The sequence below is a fragment of the Rhyacophila brunnea genome, unplaced genomic scaffold, assembly GCF_057557595.1.
Source record: "Rhyacophila brunnea isolate RB1 unplaced genomic scaffold, BYU_Rbru_1.0 scaffold_19, whole genome shotgun sequence".
NCBI lineage: Eukaryota > Metazoa > Arthropoda > Insecta > Trichoptera > Rhyacophilidae > Rhyacophila > Rhyacophila brunnea.
The window spans coordinates 37,198,886-37,216,704 of NW_028232848.1; the positions used below are offsets into that span (position 1 = coordinate 37,198,886).

The window sequence follows — 17,819 nt, forward strand, 5'->3', positions numbered from 1 at the left end:
GAGAGAAAAAATCTCAATGGTCGGAAGAGGTCAATAAAAAAGGCCTCTCAATTTCTCAAGTTATCTTATATTTTTTTGTGAGAAACAAAAAAGTCTAATATTTTCAACCGAAGACAACGCGTACCTACTATACTTTTAACCAAAATACTATTTTTTTTAATAGCGTACTATGTAGGACATGGTTCCCATATTCTGAACCGGGCCCCCAGGCTAGGATCTTTGGCGACCCCCCTACCTACCGCTAAGGTAAAAGACAGTGTGACGCTCTACAGTAGTATTTTCCAAGTGGTGTTCGAGGTAAAATTAAGGGTGGGTTATTTTTATGTGTTTTTTGTATTTTTAAGACATTCACTTGAATTATGTAGTTGTCGAATATCACCACGCTGGGCCCCTTTTAAGCCCGGGCCCCCAGGCTAAAGCCCTGTCAGCCCCACCCTTTAGGGGGCCATGATGTACGATAATATGAAAGTACAAATTTACTATATTTTGAATTTACGAAAAAAAGGGTGGCAATAGATGAAAAATATAAGGGATATAATGGGAAAGCAGAAAAAAAGCTGTCGTTGATTACTTTACATCTGAATTTTGTCTAAAAAAAAGGTCTCGTCAATCATTTTACGTGTAATGTCTTGAAAATGCAGAAAAGTATTGGTCATTCAAGGCGTACTGTATTTTTGGCCGAAATACTATACATTTGGAGGCTCTGTACTATAATTCGACTTTAAAAATATGGCAACACTGATTCCCAGACTTCATTTCGTTTTGGTTTGATCCAAAAGAAACAAATGCATGGAATTTTCGCACGAACTTCCTCGCGCAGGTGATCTGTCATTGTAAATTGTAAAATAATATTGTCATCCGAATTACTTTAGTGCATCGAGAGGAAAAGCTTCTAATTGTTTAATTCGTCGTATCTCATAATTCGGAGGATGCCGAGCTAATTAATGTTGAAAATTCGACATTGTTTACCACCCGTCAGTGGATAAAATTTACTGTTTTTTGCGAAGTGTACCTCGATAAACGGTGATAAAAAAACAGATGGGATTGTACAAATATTGAGTTGTCTCGAGATCGTGTTTCGCAGTTCAGTTGCGTTCGTAACGCGATATTATGTGTGTGTCTGACTGATTCTAAAAATAATCTTGTGATTTTTGTTCAATTATTTACATCGGAAGCTATGTTTACGTGCAAGTGAATCAAAATCTATTCGTACTTTTAAAAGTACGTCTATCTAAATCAGACTGTGTAAATATTTTCATCTCGTACGAAGTTACGAAAAATTAAGATTAATAAATTTCATAATCTGCCATGTCAATATTGTGATTGATCAAACCGGTGCTTGGTGTTGTATAACTAAATTAAATTTAAGATTGTCAATTGTTTTGTTATAAATAAATCGATACAATGAAGTCGGATTTGAATTTGGAACTGGCGGACCCCGAACAAGTGACCCTGCAGGAGAGGGTGTCTGTGTTCAAAAATGACCCGGAAAAAATGCTGCAGGCGAACGAATTTGTTGACGAACTTCTTGAGAAGGCGAAAAGTGCAGCCGAAATCAAAAGCAGAGACCGGGATAGAGCCAGAGCTGTAAGTCTTCATTTATCCATTATTATAAAATACCGATATAACTGAATATATTAATGTATTAACAATTATTCTAGTAGGCTATTAATACTACTGTTCCAAATTGCACATTTTAAAAATATGCAATACTTACAGCTTCTAGCCATAAAAGTAAGCTCATTATTCATTCATTGTTTTCCTACAGGAAAAATGAAATAGCGCCTGTACACTACATAAATTTACTGTCGGCAATACTGCTTATTTTAATCCTTTCCACGCGGATGGTACACCTGTTGTACACTAATTAATTGGCCATTCGATATAATTAGCATGTTATTTAAATGCGGTAATTAATAGTAATTAAATGCTCCGCAGTCAACAAGTTAGTGTGACAATAACTGTTTACATGTAAAAGTTCTGACTGTCTCTCCAATCCTATTTGACAAGACATATTGAAATTCGGTTAACGTCAAAATGAGTAGTTTGTTTTTTTACCGGCAGGTTCGCTATTATTATTCTACTGCGCAAGCGCAGATCTTACTTGCGCGCTAAAATTCAGAATCTTCCAAACTTGTTTGATTCATGCACGCAATCTTGCCAACTGCAGAATAGGTACCCCGTTTACACATGCATATAGACTTACTGTGCACAGTAAGAAAATGTATGAGGAAACATGAATTATCCTGCAGTTGGCAAGATTGCGTGCGTAAATCAAACATGTTTGGAAGGTTCTGAATTTTAACGCACAAATAAGATCTGCGCCTACGCAGTAGAACGATAATGGCAAACCTGCCGGTACAAAAATGAACTACTCATTTTAACGTTAACCTATTGTCAATACGTCCTGTCTGAGTACCAAAAATGACAACATCGCACCTGGCTTACTCTTGAGACAGTCAGCACTTGTACGTGTAAATAGTTATTGTCACGATAGGTTAAAATAAGTACTATTGCCAACAGTAAATCCACGCACGTGTACAGGCGCTACAAGGTTAAATAAATCCATGTTGCCTACTGCAAAAATATTCATGTTATCATTCTGTTGGATACTATCATTTTTTCCATCAGCATTTTACTTTCTATAGAAAAAGTATTTTAATACTTTTTATGGTAATTGTCAAAGCGATATAATATAGGTAGATACCTAGATAATATAATAGTGTACTGGAAAAAATACTTAACTTCAATGTTCACTGCGCCTCATACATTAGAGTATTTCACCAGATATTCATTATTTTTTCCCGTGTCTATCTGCTCTGTTACAGTTATCCATAAATGTTGTAATAAGTACTTATAAACTTCTTATCTAATCTCAAATCTGACTAAACAAATAAGCCAAAACGCTATAAATTGATGTTGTTTTTTCCAATACAGAATACAGATCAGGTTTATTAAAGCTATAATAGCATTCATCACCAAATATTGCAGCACATTGAGGATGTTCTTTGACAACCACACGTCTACTGAATAAAAAAATATTGGTAAATGTGTTGCAGATGCCCGCATGATTTTTCGTAAAAAAAAAAATTATAAAAGCTCATGCAGGCAGCTACGGCATAATTACCGGAAATATAAAAAATGTTCTGGTTTTGGGGCTTTTGATTCCGGAAACAAAAGCGGTGAATATTTTGTTGTCCCTTTGAATTCTTATACATTAATAACCTTTTCTATGCCTCATGATATTACTATGGCAGTATGTGACAGGCCGCAGATTTATAACGACAGACAATGAATGTAGAGCGAAGCTTTTACTAAAATCTCAAATATCGATAATTTGTGGCTTAGTATTTCATAATTATTCAAACAGATGTCACTGTGTGTTAATTTTTTAGATTTTGCAAATCAGTCGACAGTGTCTAGTAATTTGAGTTTAAAGTCAAACGAGATAACTCGCGAAATTTGTATGTGCGGCCTGTCGATCACGGCCTCATAGAGCAAGAAAACTTGTTGATAGCATAGAACCAGATTTATTAAGAATATTAAAAGCGTAAAAATAGTCAGCCAGTTCGTAGTTCCACTATAGTCGGTGACTTAAAGCCTAGTCCAGACCAAGAACATCTGTATATGAACAATGTTTTCCATCTGCACCGCAAAACAATATTAATATACTTATGGATGATTGTATCAGAATATTATCATGTTCGAAAATGTACAGAAACAGTTTTGATACTTACAACTTTCCAAAAGATTTTATAGAATTAAGTACTTACAATGTGAGTCAAGATGACATAAGATCTAAAATTTCCCGTTTAAATTACAGTACAGTACTCTCTCACTAATCCGCCTCTCGATTACCCGACAACTACTATAATCCGCCATTATTTTTACTAGTTGAAAGCACAAAATCAAGCTCTATAATTCGCCGGTATTCATATGTCAAATTCAGTAGTCCGCCGCGTGCCATGTGAGCTGGAATTGTGATGGATGCAATAAACCCGAGAAGGGGAAATTTCCATAACTTTTAAGGAAATTAACATAAAAAACATTGTATTTAACGTAGTTGAGGGATGGAACAACCTACCAGGACTTTGCTAGTACAAAATTCCCAATAAAAACTATTTTTACGAAATATCTGTTTTAATTTTGACTATATTTTGAATGTATGCACTATAATCCGCCGCTTTCATTAATTGGACACTTGTCTGGTTTTTGGGGTGGCGGATTACTGAGAGAGTACTGTAGTTTCATCATAAAAGATTAGTCAGATTAAAAATAATAAGGTAACGACAGAATACAGTCAAAAATTAAAAATACATAGTAAGTACCCATCGTATAACCACATGTTTGATGACTTTTTTACTATTCATCGAGTAAATTTGTCAACATAATTTAAAAGAGTAGTTGGCGATTCATGTGTTGGGAACCTATGTTTTAACATGTATGATATATCTTTGATATTTTTATCATTTTATTTATCAAATGTTTTCTGTTTGTTTTCATGTCAGGAGGCGGCCGAGGCAGACCAAGGTGAGATATTTATAACTGTTTACTCTTAGCTGCCTACTTGCTTACTTACTTAGCCGTGAATTACAAGCAGAGGCAGAAAGGTTTGAGCTATCATATCAGAGCGTCGGTTGCCAGTTGCCGGTTGCGTACCCACCATTCTATTTAATGACCACTTAGCCACTGCCACGCACAGATGCTGTAGGATTGCTGATATGCCTAACCACTTAAAAGGGGATATCAAAAGTTACAAAGAGACATTAAACAGAAGGGACTGGATGTAAAAGAAAAACAAAATAATATAGTATAGTCAGTTAAGACTTAAAGTAGCTCAATGACATTGAGCTACTTTATAAGTTGCTAGTCGGCGAGTTTAAAATCGGGCAAGTCAGCTAGTGCAATAGTGATGATGACCCACAAAACTTTCCACTCGCTCAGAAGCTAACAAGCTAGCGAGTTAAAACCATATTATGTTGTTTCTTTAATTTGCGGTGAATGTAAATAAAAGTTCATTGGGATTTACGCCAGACCCCAATGTTGAAAGGGTACATACTTTGTCTTAAAACATCATTTTTGGTACTATTTGACAGGACGTATCGTGTAGTTCGTATTTTTACCGGCAGGTTCGCCACTATCGCTCTGGGCGAGTTTACTAGCAGAATGTAAATTCGCCGGCTTGTAGCTTGTAAAGTAGCTCAATATCATCGAGCCTTCAACTGGTTGTGTAAAATTCACATGTTGTTTTTTAAAATCAATATATCATAGACACAATTCTTTGTACATGGGGTCCTCGTTATCCGAGGGTAATTGGGACCGAAAAAATACCTCTTAAAACGAATCTGCTTAAAACGGGGACCAAAATTGCAATTCTGCTGTCTTCAAAATAGCCCATCGAAGGACAGATGCGGTGTTGCATGATGCTGTCTATTGTGTGGTTGCCTATTTGTCAGCATTATTAATGTTGTATTTTTTTGGAAATACGCTGTAAATTGGCCAAGATTCCGTTTCTCAACAATAATCACCGCTTTATCCTTGTTCTTGTCCTACAAGAACTCCTGTTAACTGCGGTTAGGTTTAAGAAAAGGAAAGAAAAACTACCATAATGAGAGGCTGCGTGTTCTGCTCTGTATCTCCTCGTTTCCGATAGTCATACAACTTAGTATCCGTCACAACCTTCCGTTCATGAAATATTGAATAGGTATTAACCTCTCACCATCTACAACAATTGGATTTCTCAGACATTCCACATTGAGTTGAACGTTGATAATCGGATAGTGACTTCTTAAGCAGCATTTAGATCAAGCGAGCGAATGCTTATTATTCCCCCACTCCAGTGAAATTCTCTTGACGTAAACGCTTTTTGTTGAGCGAGCGAGCTTTCTTTTGAATTCTACAGAGATTTGCTACATTTAGCTAGAATGCTCGTTCGTTTTATCCAAACGCATGCTAGAGCGAGAGCACAATTGCGTCGAGCATTCTTTCCTGTTCTGTCGCGCTCGCTGGCGGAGCGGTTTCATCAAAGTGTTCGTCGCTCGCGGCTGAACATACCTATACGATTACTAAATATTGCATCACTTTTGCGTATTGTTGCACTCAAACCAAAAACGCAGCCAAGTTGTGCACTCGCGAACAAACAAATACAATGGTTTAAACCAAATGAACAAAAACACAGAAAGAGCCAGAGCATTCGCTCGCAGTATTCTATATTCTAGCTCTTTTAGTTTAAACTTGTTTTTGTGGATATTGATCACCAGGCGTTTACACCAGGTGAGCAGGATCAGAATGCTTTAGTTCTCGCTCTATGTTCTTGTTTGTTTGGTCTAAAATGTGTAGTGTTCTGTCATTCACTGATCAAAAGCAAGCATCTGCATCATCGGGACAGGACAATATTTTTACTCAATATTTAAATAAATAGTCTCACTACTACTACTCGGATAGAATAATTCTATTGATGAATTAGCTGATTATAAAAAATCTTATCCAGTTTTGTAATTTAATATTTTAGGAATTTTCACATTCAACAGAAATAAATTTGTAGTCACCCCTTTTCCATTTTTTAACATTATGACTAATTAATTGAAGTTGTGTACCTCACCTATTTTCTGTTATTTCAGTTGTCACAAGTCATTCGGTTTTAAAACTGCTTTTGTTACTTAGATTTAAAAAATACTATTTTTCTGAGGTGCGTACACCTTTTGTAAACATAGAAGTTAAATAAATACGCCATGAGATCGCTATATAGTAAAAGATGTCAGTGATGCAGTCTGCCATCTGGTCTGGCAAAACATGTCTCAATGTACGCTTCAACTGGCTTAATTTTTTGATGCGTTTGATTACTTTGAGTAGCATCACCATTCATACAACTAACAATACATTCGCACATTGTCTCTTGATCAAGCTCGAAACATTAAGAAAGAGGAGAGAAAAGGTAGCACGTACCAGTGGCGAAGACTTATTACTTATTTGACAATCTCTGTTACACCGCATACTCTTGTTTACCTCCTTATCCATTGGCTTCTTTTGTGGTCTTTCTGCCTTATGCCCAACATGCACCTTCCCATACCACGATGTCATAATTTTTGATTTTTTTCTCTTACATTAAGGGGGTCACACACTGGGAATAAAGGAATATTTTACTTTTATATTTATATATTCGAAAATGAAAAAAATTACTTCAAAGAAGGTCTGATTACATTATTCTTGTGGGAACAGTGATATTCCAAGTAACCATAGAATACGACGCATCCATTTTCAATATTTGCAGTAATTGACATTTTTATGTTTCAAGCTTAAATGATTGGTTTTAACATTATTTATTTTTCTACTGTAGCATTTATTATATTTTCAATTAGATCAATACGCACATTTTTATCAGCCAACAAACCCTTGCATTAAAATTGGATGTGCAGACATTTTGTTATTTTAGTTTTTGAAGTTATAAAAATCACATATTATAGAATATAATTATTATACATATTTTTTGTTAGTGTTTGCCTGTCTATAATATATTGTGTATATTTTTGTAAATATTACCATATAATATGAGAAACAACCGTGAAAGTCAAAGGTAGTATTGTAATGTTTGAATCGTGTACCTGCTAATAAAAGTCCATTGTTGGTTAATAGCTAAGCAGTCATTAAAAACAATTATTTTTATGGTTCGGCAATTGTGCATCATGCAATAATTTTGACTATTGTTACGTGGATATTATGCTGTAGTAAATGTAGTAATACTGTGCAGTAACGTTGAATTTTTTTTTTTAAGAACACTAACTAAGTTCTGTATTAGAAATTTAGATATGTTTTACTGATAAATTATAGCATTGGTTACACTTGTTTATATCCGAAGATGGTTTATTACTTTATTTTGATATTAAATATTAACCATAGATTATAATATTATTATTTTTTTTAATTAGTACTAGGTGTTTGCCATTAGATTAGTGATCTTGATCAAAACACGAATTAAATGAAAAATGCCATGTGAATTCAACTGGTCGATGTTTCATCACCTTAAACAGTTCATTTGCCAACAAAAAGAGAATGGTAAAAGTGTACAATGCGCACGCGATGGACGAGTGGTAACGTATCCACTTATTAAATCGTGGGTCTTAGGTCTGTCTAATTTACGTTTTGTTTTTCAATATATGTTTGGACCCGGAGCATGGACCTGATGGATTGGCTAACATTTCTCATAAAAAAAAACCGTTATATAACCTCATGAGGTGTGGCCAAGGTCCTGATCAAATTGTAGAGGCAATAAAAAAATATTTCATTTATCTTACATCTTATTCTGCATATATTTATAAAAAATCATTATTTATGTTTATATCAATGGTGATATTAAATACGTAAACTGCACGATAGACACATCATGCGAAATAGTTATTCCACAGGCTGTAGGGGATTTCATCACCTTTGAATATCATTATATTGCTCGAGACTTTCCCCTTATATTACTTATTCTCTGGTAAATAGCCGCGTACTGACTGAGCGAGCAGCCTCGAGCATCGACAAACCGATAACACTTGGATCGACCACACCAACGCTCGGGCAAGGCAGCGCGCGAGGCGAGTTGTGTACTGACTAACTGAGCATTTGCCTCGTGAGGCTTTTACGTATATTATCTATGGTGAGATTGCTCGCTCAGTCAGTACGCGTCTAATGGCTTATTATCGTGTAGTACTGTCTTCTCACTCCTCTCTAAACATTTTAGACTGCATACAGACTCCATTCTCAAGACGCTTAGAAAGTTAATACTTGAACTTACACATGAAAAAGAAGAAAGGAGTCTTTGAAATAAAAAGCACTTTGTTGCGATTGAAATGAGGGCTTAACTTATTTTTGATTCGTTAATCGGTTAATGCAGTGTTTTTCAACCTTTTCGAGTTAACGATACACTTTCAATTATTATAATTTTCTAAAATAATTCGCAGGTATTTTTAACACACTAGGTTAATACAGCTTGGTCCAATTGATTTGAGTCCTGTATGTTTTTCTTTCCCATATTCATTTTGATTGACGGTGTTGAATTTTGAAACCTTTGGGTGATTCTTATGCTAATTCAATAATGGGTCTGTTTTGTATGGCCATGCAAAGTGTCACTTGTCTCTGGTGTCATTATAAATTAGCCATGATGTCTGCAGTAATTTATCTTTATCTGACTTTGTTGAAGTACCTATTATTATTTGTGATGAAATTGGAAACGCTATCAATATTAGTCATGCATACAAGAAAAGTGTGTGTCTAATTATTGTGCTTATTTTGTTTTTTACTCTTTGTTAGAGAAAATTCTGTTGGTGTTGAGATCTTTTTAATTTAAATTTAATCTTATTCAAAAAATATTGGTCACACAGACAACTTCATATCAAAATAAGTATCTATGTCTGAAATGTCATTGTAAGCCCAATTCGATCTCTAATATCTTTAACTGGTTTTATGCCTTCAGCAAGTTTTCGCGAGTTGTCTTGTTCCACTTTAAACTCAAATTACTAGCCACTGTCAATTGATTTGCTTAAACACACAGTGACATCTGTTTGAATAATTATGAAATACTAAGCTACAAATTATCGGTATTACAGCGATTTTAGTAAGAGCTTTGCTTTGCTCTACATTCAACGTATGTCATTAATAATCTGCAGCCTGTCGGACACTGCCTGGTGCTTTAACGTTTATCTTGATTTGTAAAAATAAATAAAATACAAGAATTGTATACCTTTAAAAACTGTAAAATTATTAGACCTGTAATCGTAGCTAATTTGTATGAACGTAGGTGCAGTGTTGCCAACTGTACTATAATAAAATTATAGTACAATACTATAATTTTTATTCCGCTAAAAATGTAAAATACTATAATTTTACGCCAAATATGCCAAAATACTATAATTTTAAATGATTCCAGATGAAAAATGTTCCTGTACTATATTTTTTACAGAAATACTATAATTTTTACGCCTTTGTACTATAATAAGCATAGGAAAAGATGGCAACACTGCGTAGGTGTCTAGCGCCACACATTGGAGATATAATATCAGTTACAACAGATACAAAAATAATATTTAAAATACACTGACATAATATTCAGTGTTTATTCTGAAATAGTTTTGGATGTGATTTATGGTATTCGTATTAGTTAAGTACTTAGTATAGAAAAGTACAAATTTGCTGCCAAGTTATCTACTTATACCTAAGTACTTTAGCAGATTAAATTTAATAGTGGATATAAAATTAAATTGGCTTATCGATTGGCAATTACTTACTGCGTTTTGAAACAAGAATGATCATAAAACTAACTATAAATAGGAAATAAAAATAGAGTAAGCTGTTTGTTTTGGAGAAGTAATACTTGATACAATTGCATCTCGTTAACTCAATTGCCACTTTATGGACGAATGAAGTGCAAACATTGATCGGTTTTCAGATTCATACAATACGTTTCTAATTGAAGTGGCTTTGCAAACATAATATTTGCTTTGAAAATATGCATTGGATTTCCTAAATTTTGCTAAAAATGGAAGTAGATTCATTTTGATATTGAATATATACTTATATTATGACAAAACATATGCTTATACCATCTGTCACATCTCTATACTTACTCTTTTCTTAAAAATTGCCTATTGGGGGTGGTAAATGATGGGTAACTGAAAAGAATAGTTCACCCTTGGAAAGTCATATATTATACAGGGCACAAGTACATAATATTATATATCTATTGATGAATAAATTCACACTTTACACAACGGCATAATAAATTGAAAGGACATCGTTTTGTTTGACAGGTGATTCATAGATGGAGCTAATTCGTATTTATTTAAAATTCATGATAATATTCCCCTGATGCGCTGTAAAATGGATAATTAATGTTTAGTAGATGCCAATTCGACCACTCTTGAAACGTTGCAGATTCGCTATCAAATGTAGTAATATAAAAAGTTTATAGTCCGCACTCTTTGTTTTTTCTTCTTCGGGCCACATCCGCCCCTTAGCTGGAGCATATGGACACCACACGGCGCTTCCAAGAATCCCTGTTGCTAGCCCGTCTTTTTGCGTCGTTTCAGGTCATACCAGCATCAATTGGCAGCAAAAACGGCGGCGAAAACAGTAAAACTGATCCGTACCATGCACTTTGGCTTGTCAGCCTCCGTCTACTGTCCAATTTTGACGAAATCCGACTGCGCGTGTGGATTTGTATAAAGAAAAACCGAAGGACGTTACAAACATCCAAATATATTATTCAATAATAATAAAATAAAAGCTTTTTGACTAATATATGTCATAGTTTTAATATTTTTATATATATTTTAAAAAACATCATTAATGATACATCATCATAAATAAAAATGATTTCAAGTTATATACATTTATATTTTATGTATTTTATGAAGATGGTTGTACTATTCGAAATGTTAGCGGGTGTGCGCACAACAACTGACAAAAGTTTCATCGCAATCGGATGACTGGTATAGGAACGCATACGAATAGAAGAAGAAGAAGATGTTTGTACTAATTCAGAAACCTTCGCGGATGTGCGCACAACAACTGACAAAAGTTTCATCGCAATCAGATGAATGGTATAGGAAATACAAATAGAAGAAGATAATTGTACTAATTCAGAAACCTTCGCGGGTGTAGGCATAACAACTGACGAAAGTTTCGGAATGGTATAGGAACCATACGAATAAAAGAAGATAGAATGAAGAAGAAGAAGAAGCGGGTTAAATCTGAAATTCGAGACCCCCATCACGCACTCTGGCTCGTCGGCCTCCGTCTACCCTCCAAATTTTGTCGAAATCCAACTACGCGTGTGGATTTGTATAAAGAAAAACCGACACGACGGTACAAACAAACATCCAAATATATTTTCGAAATTATAGTATAGATTTCGTAATGTTATGAGATAGCGGATCTGCAATTTCATAACATTACGAATTAATATTAGTTCATCATGATTTCAAAATATTATTTCATAGTGTATATGTATATATAGCGGGTCAGAATCGATCAGACATCTCACTCGATTACAAGTCTCCGTCAAACACATCGCACCGAACTACCGTTATATTTATTATATTACATCGATTGTACCATTGTAGTTATTTGAAACAGTAAATAAAATGTCGCCTCCTCCATCAACACGAACAACTACTACCGTATCTCATCTGCAACACCTATCCTCCACCGTACCAAAGAATACTGCAGTTGGATTATACATAAGTATTATAGATCTCAAGCTATAACCTCATAATATATCTGTGCGTGTAGTGTTATATAATGTAGTATTTCAACTGTCCCGTATAATTTTTCTCATGTAGACAATGTTGTTTGACTTCAAGCCTAACTCTTTATCTAATCTATCATATTCCAACTTCTTCTGGTTCCTCTCCAACGGATGAAGGTCGGAAGCCACCTTGTTCTGCATGCCTGCCCTGTACCTGTCGGCGACGGCGAGCGTTGTCTCCTCCCAAATCGTCTCGTGCCACTCACAACCTTCCTCCTTTTAAGTGATCTTCCACGATGTCGAGGTATCTTATTATCCCTTTTTTACGACGACTAGTAGTTAGCTATTGGCTTAACTAATTGAAAAACAACATGGAAATTTCGCACCAGTCGTGGTATTCGAACCTACATGACCCCGCCGATCGGGAGATGAGCGTGCTAACCCCTGCTCTATGATGGGAGATTATAGGATTCATTGAAACTACATTATTATCATACATCCCTTTGCGAGAAAATATTGTCTCTTCCACGGCAGCTCTCCACTACCCTTGTTATCGTTACTTAATTATTCTATTTCAGACTGTCTCATAAGGCACCGAGATTCCTCTCCGCAAACCACCCCTCCTATTCCTTTGCCTTCCTCTTGCTGTTTTCTTCTGAAGCGCCCGCTTTCTCATTATTTGTTAATCATGATTACAGGCAAATTGTTGTCAATTCAATTGACTCTCAATTTACCAGGATAGATGAAGATATACATTGGAGAATTAATTTCCCAGTTAATCCAAAATATCAATAAAGACATGAGTTGTTTATTTTGGAAAAACCGATATGCACACATATATTCAAAATAGAACAAAATATACATACATACCATTACGTACTGAATTGTGATTCCAATGTGACAATTTCGTTATTTTTTTTTCTGTTTGTTTTTGTTAAGTAAAACTTTCAACGTTTCTTATACCACCAAAATTTAAATATAACTAATTACACATCCTCTGACATAACATATTGTTACTTTAACACAATAATACCTCCAGTATAATAAATGTATTCAACACATCGGTTCTATTACAAACACTCGATGATAACAAGCCCCCCACTACATTTTGATAAATCAAGTTAAAGTCTACCTTCATTTTTGTGCTTCTATAGTAGTTGTCTGTCTTTCCTGTAAAATTTAAACTTTGTGGCAATATTCTCTACAATACGTAGAATGTAATTATTTATAACCTCGGGAAACTTATACCCCGTATACACGTGCATGGATTTACTGCTGACAGTACGCATTATCGTGTATCAAAAAAAGTTCAGAAGTGTGAATTTTCACGCAATAATTGGTACTTGCATGGTGCATGAACGATAGTGGCGATCCTGCCGGAAGTAATACGAACTACACTGCACAGAATATTTTGCCATTTACCGATTATCTACGAACCTGCCTGAATGTGTCAAATAGCACCATACAATGACAACATCGCGTCTTGCTTACTCTTCAAGAATGAGATTGTCGAGACAGTCAGCACTTTTACGTGTAAACCGTTATTATTGCGATAGTTTAAAATACACACTATTCATGCAAGTAAATCCAAGCATGTGCACAGACGCTATTAGTTCGTTACAGAAAAAAGTAAATTAGAAATGTATATACCGATATTGATTTGTCCAATTTGATGGCCCTCATAGTCCAGTGCGTAAGGTGCTGGCCTTTCATCCAGGGGCTCCGAGTTAGATTCCCAGTGACGTCATATTTATTTGGTTTTTTCAAAGTTTGGGTGATTGTGATTATTTCACTTGTATCTCTACTACTGTTTCACTGCAGTCATTGGGCCTCATGGCCTCATGGCCTCATGGCCTCATGGCCTCATGGCCTCATTAAAAAAAAGTATGGCTAATAAAAACAAGTAATTAATACTATCCACTGAGGATGGAATTTGAATTTTAATTGATTTATGTTTTGTACTATTCTATTTGACTATTTTTTTTTTTGTTTTTATACCTGATCCATTACTTAGGTAGGTAATACGGTTTTTACCTTCTTTTATTAATTAATTAGTATATAAATAAGAATTAACCATATTCGTTGTCAGTGTGTATTTGCCATTGGTGAGTGTGTAATGTGTCTGAAGATGCCGAAAGGTGAAACCCAGATTGCAAATTACTTATTAAATTACTCAAATAGAATAGTACAAAAACATAAATCAATTTGAATTAAAAAATAAGTAGGTAGAATTGTTTTAATTTGAAAATACAATAAGAAGGACAAAAGAAACTAACAAATTAACCATTTACACATGAAATACAGAAATTCGTTGAACTATTGAATGGTGTACTTATCAGTTTTTGAAAATAGAAACCTCTTTTGCAGTGATTATTATATTGTGTAGTTTTACAGGTTACAAAAATATAATAGTGGATCACTTTGTTCTTCAGTTGCTGATATTGTCATTTCTCTTCTGACTGTAATTTTACGATGTCAGATTGACTCGAGTTGATGGAAGACAAAAGAATTTCTGAAAATGAATTGTATGTTTTGAATTACAGGGATGAAGCGTCGCATCGGCACAAGAGCGCGGGGCTTCATCGTCAGACTGTTCGAGGCGATCTGCAACTGCACTCACACTGGACCTGCTGTCGCCAGACCCAGGCCCACCACGCCCAGTAAAAAGTAAACGCAGCCGCCGGTGAATCATCATCACACCGGTCTGATCTTCGGAACAGCGTCACTTATTGTTACTATCCTAAATTCATCAACGGAAGGAATTTAAACTAGAATGGAGATTTTTTTAACAAGGCAGAGATATCGTATTGTATTAAATTGAACTATTTTGGTATTTTAGAGGATGTGAATCGGTTATAACATCATGTTAATAGGAATCAAAGATTTCTATTGTGTTAAATTTTGGAAATAATATGAAAGGCTCTAGAATCTGACAGGGACATGTTATTGAAAATCCTTTTTGCTTTAATATTGACGAGTTAATGATTTCAGTTAAGGTTTTGAGACATTGAAATTAACGATAAAAATAAATGGATCGCGTTGTGCATTTGTTGATGAAGTAATATTTACTTAAATATGTACACTCAAGGCAGTCGAGTGCATAGAGCAGTCGAAGGGATAAATCCTGCGGCTGGCCAAATAAAGATGTATGTTGTCTTTGCCAATATGTGTTTGATCCAGTGCAATGACCTAACGGGCTCGGCATATAGCGAACAACCATTCCACAAATGCATAATGCTGTTCAATTTATTATTTTATTTACAACGATTTGCCATAGATTTGTTGTAGTTAGCAAATGTTTCTTGTTATTTTCTATTCAATAGAGTCAGCCATAATATATTTAATTTTTGCTTATTAACGTAAAAAGGCGCGTGCATTTTTAGTAATATTTGAATTAATTTTTCATTAGTTGAATTTTCGCATATGGCAATACATAGTATATTATTTTAGGAAATAGCTTCACTGAGAGAAAATCTTCTATTCGTCTGAGTCTAGTTTGGCAGTTTTCAACCATTGAACATTGCAAAACTCTTGGAAGACGGTTGGAGCTTGCATTGATTTCTAAAATTAACTTATCGAAACAATCTCGATTAAAGTAAGACTCTAGTGAGTTCTGAATCTCTGTCTTAACTAACTATGCATTTGAACATAATATATATCTTATTTACAACATTCACAACTGCTTTCAGCTTTATTGAAGATTATAATGATAATAGCAGTCTTCTCTGAGAGATTTGAACCTTTCCTGTTATCATCATGCGCATTGCATGTATCACAATTGTCGGGCTGGTGACCTTTTATATTTATATGTCAGAACAAAAAGATAAATTAAATATATATTTATAATACTTAATATATTATGTAAAATTATTACATTGTAAAGTGAACTCTATCTTGACCATGTGAGATACACTTTTATTTACACTAAAGGTTGTTATTTAACTGAATCGTATTTTTTGAAAGTTTCAAGAAAATACAAAGTTACAATGAATAATTTCTGTTTGGAAATGACGCTAACGTGGCTTTTATTATTACAGATATCTGTTGTATTTTGGATTACCATTTCGTATTGACCATTCTTTGATATCTCGCGTGGCATTGTTTACATGGAATACAAACATAACGTAATAATGCAACATGCGACGCAATTTGCTGTTCGCAATATTATTCCGATTGGATGTTAACGCAAAAAAGAATTAAACCGAGGCAGTATTAAAATTATGAAGCGTTTTTTTTTTTGATCGGTATTCGGGGAATTGTCAGCGGTCACTGCCAATTTACTTTATGTGATACGGGTAAATATTGACATTGAACATTTTCAATTCTCGAATAGAAAGTAGTTTTTTTTGTTGCATAAAATACATCCAATTATAGTATAAACCTTCTGTTGTCGAATGGTATGTAGGTACCAGTGGCGAAGGGTGGAGGTAAGCTGTTAAGATCCGCCATAAATAGTGCACCTTAAACATGGTCAGTCAAACGTGTATGTTTTTATTGAAATAAGACTACAATTTACAGATGGTATTGGTTAGTTTTTAAAAATAAATTAAACCCTGCCTAAAACAAACCATAATAGTATTTGTATATTTTAGGCGATACGATAAAATTGTGCACACTTTTTCATACATACTTATTTGTTTTCGTTGGATTAAGAATACATATTACACATATTATTGGTTCATTTTTTTAAATTCCATAAGCCCTGCCTACGCCAAACTATAATAGATAAGAATTATTATTCTATCTATAAAATATCCAAAGTTATGTTTGATTTAATTGCATAATTTTAGATATTTTATAGATAGATGAGTATTTTTTTACTATTATCTATTATTGCTTGGTTTTCGCAGGGTTTAATTGAATTTTGAAAACTAACCAATACCATCTGTAAATTGTAGTCTTATTTCAATAAAAACATATACATTTGACTGACAAAGTTTAGTGTGCACTATTTATGGCGGATTTTAACAGCCTACCTCCACCCTTCGCCACTGGTAGGTACTGTATATTTCTTCCTTCCGTGTTTTATTCATGTAGAAAAATTAATTAACTCTACACTGCAGAATGGTTTGAAACCGTTCAAACAAAATGTATGTGGATCATACAGTTTGTCCGTTTGTTCGCAAAATAGTGTTATGTACTAGTAGAATAGTTGTTTTTATTTTATAATATCCAATAATAATAATAGTTATCGGTTGTGGAAGATTTTATTTTTTAATATTTTCCGGCTGAGGGCCCAAAAAGTGTAAATATTTTATTTATTCATAAAAGTATTATTTATAATTTTCAAAATTATTCGGATCTGTCGGAAAGCGGTATTGAAAATACCCTTTTATGTATTGTTTAAATTATTTTAAATTCCTAAAATATTTGTAAAAATATGTCTTTCATTTTCCTGATGTTCTATACACTTTTGCACAAAAGTTTTAATTATTTATTTATAGTACAATTTAAAACTGCCAATAGTGAATTGTTGTCTCAAATTTTAAATCATTAGGTTTACTTTATTGTGATATTAATTATCACAAAACTGTTTAAGTATTTATTATTATCGATCTGAATTATTAACAAAATTTGATTATTCTGTGATATA

General features: G+C 34.1%; 1 protein-coding gene across 2 annotated transcripts; it reads left to right on the forward strand.

Moving 5' to 3' along the window:
• Nucleotides 1-782: 782 nt before the first annotated feature.
• On the forward strand, nt 783-17,819 carry LOC147072991 (uncharacterized). 2 transcript variants are annotated; one of them, XR_015070542.1, is made up of 4 exons: nt 783-1,587; nt 4,509-4,530; nt 14,770-16,631; nt 17,225-17,819. XR_015070542.1 is itself a non-coding variant. In XM_085946006.1 (3 exons), the coding sequence occupies exons 1-3, from the start codon at nt 1,405-1,407 to the stop codon at nt 14,895-14,897; spliced, it is 333 nt and encodes a 110-aa protein (XP_085802132.1). In that variant the 5' UTR covers nt 783-1,404; the 3' UTR covers nt 14,898-17,819. The 2 variants fall into 2 exon arrangements, 1 of the variants encoding a protein (XP_085802132.1); XM_085946006.1 differs by having other exon boundaries at nt 14,770-17,819.

Bases quoted from the DNA above. Each gene is read 5' to 3' on its own strand.
- LOC147072991 (XM_085946006.1), top strand. From the start codon at position 1,405: ATGAAGTCGGATTTGAATTTGGAACTGGCGGACCCCGAACAAGTGACC. The intron at 1,588-4,508 runs GTAAGTCTTCAT...TTTTCATGTCAG, and splicing joins ACCGGGATAGAGCCAGAGCT to GAGGCGGCCGAGGCAGACCA. The intron at 4,531-14,769 runs GTGAGATATTTA...TTTGAATTACAG, and splicing joins GGCGGCCGAGGCAGACCAAG to GGATGAAGCGTCGCATCGGC.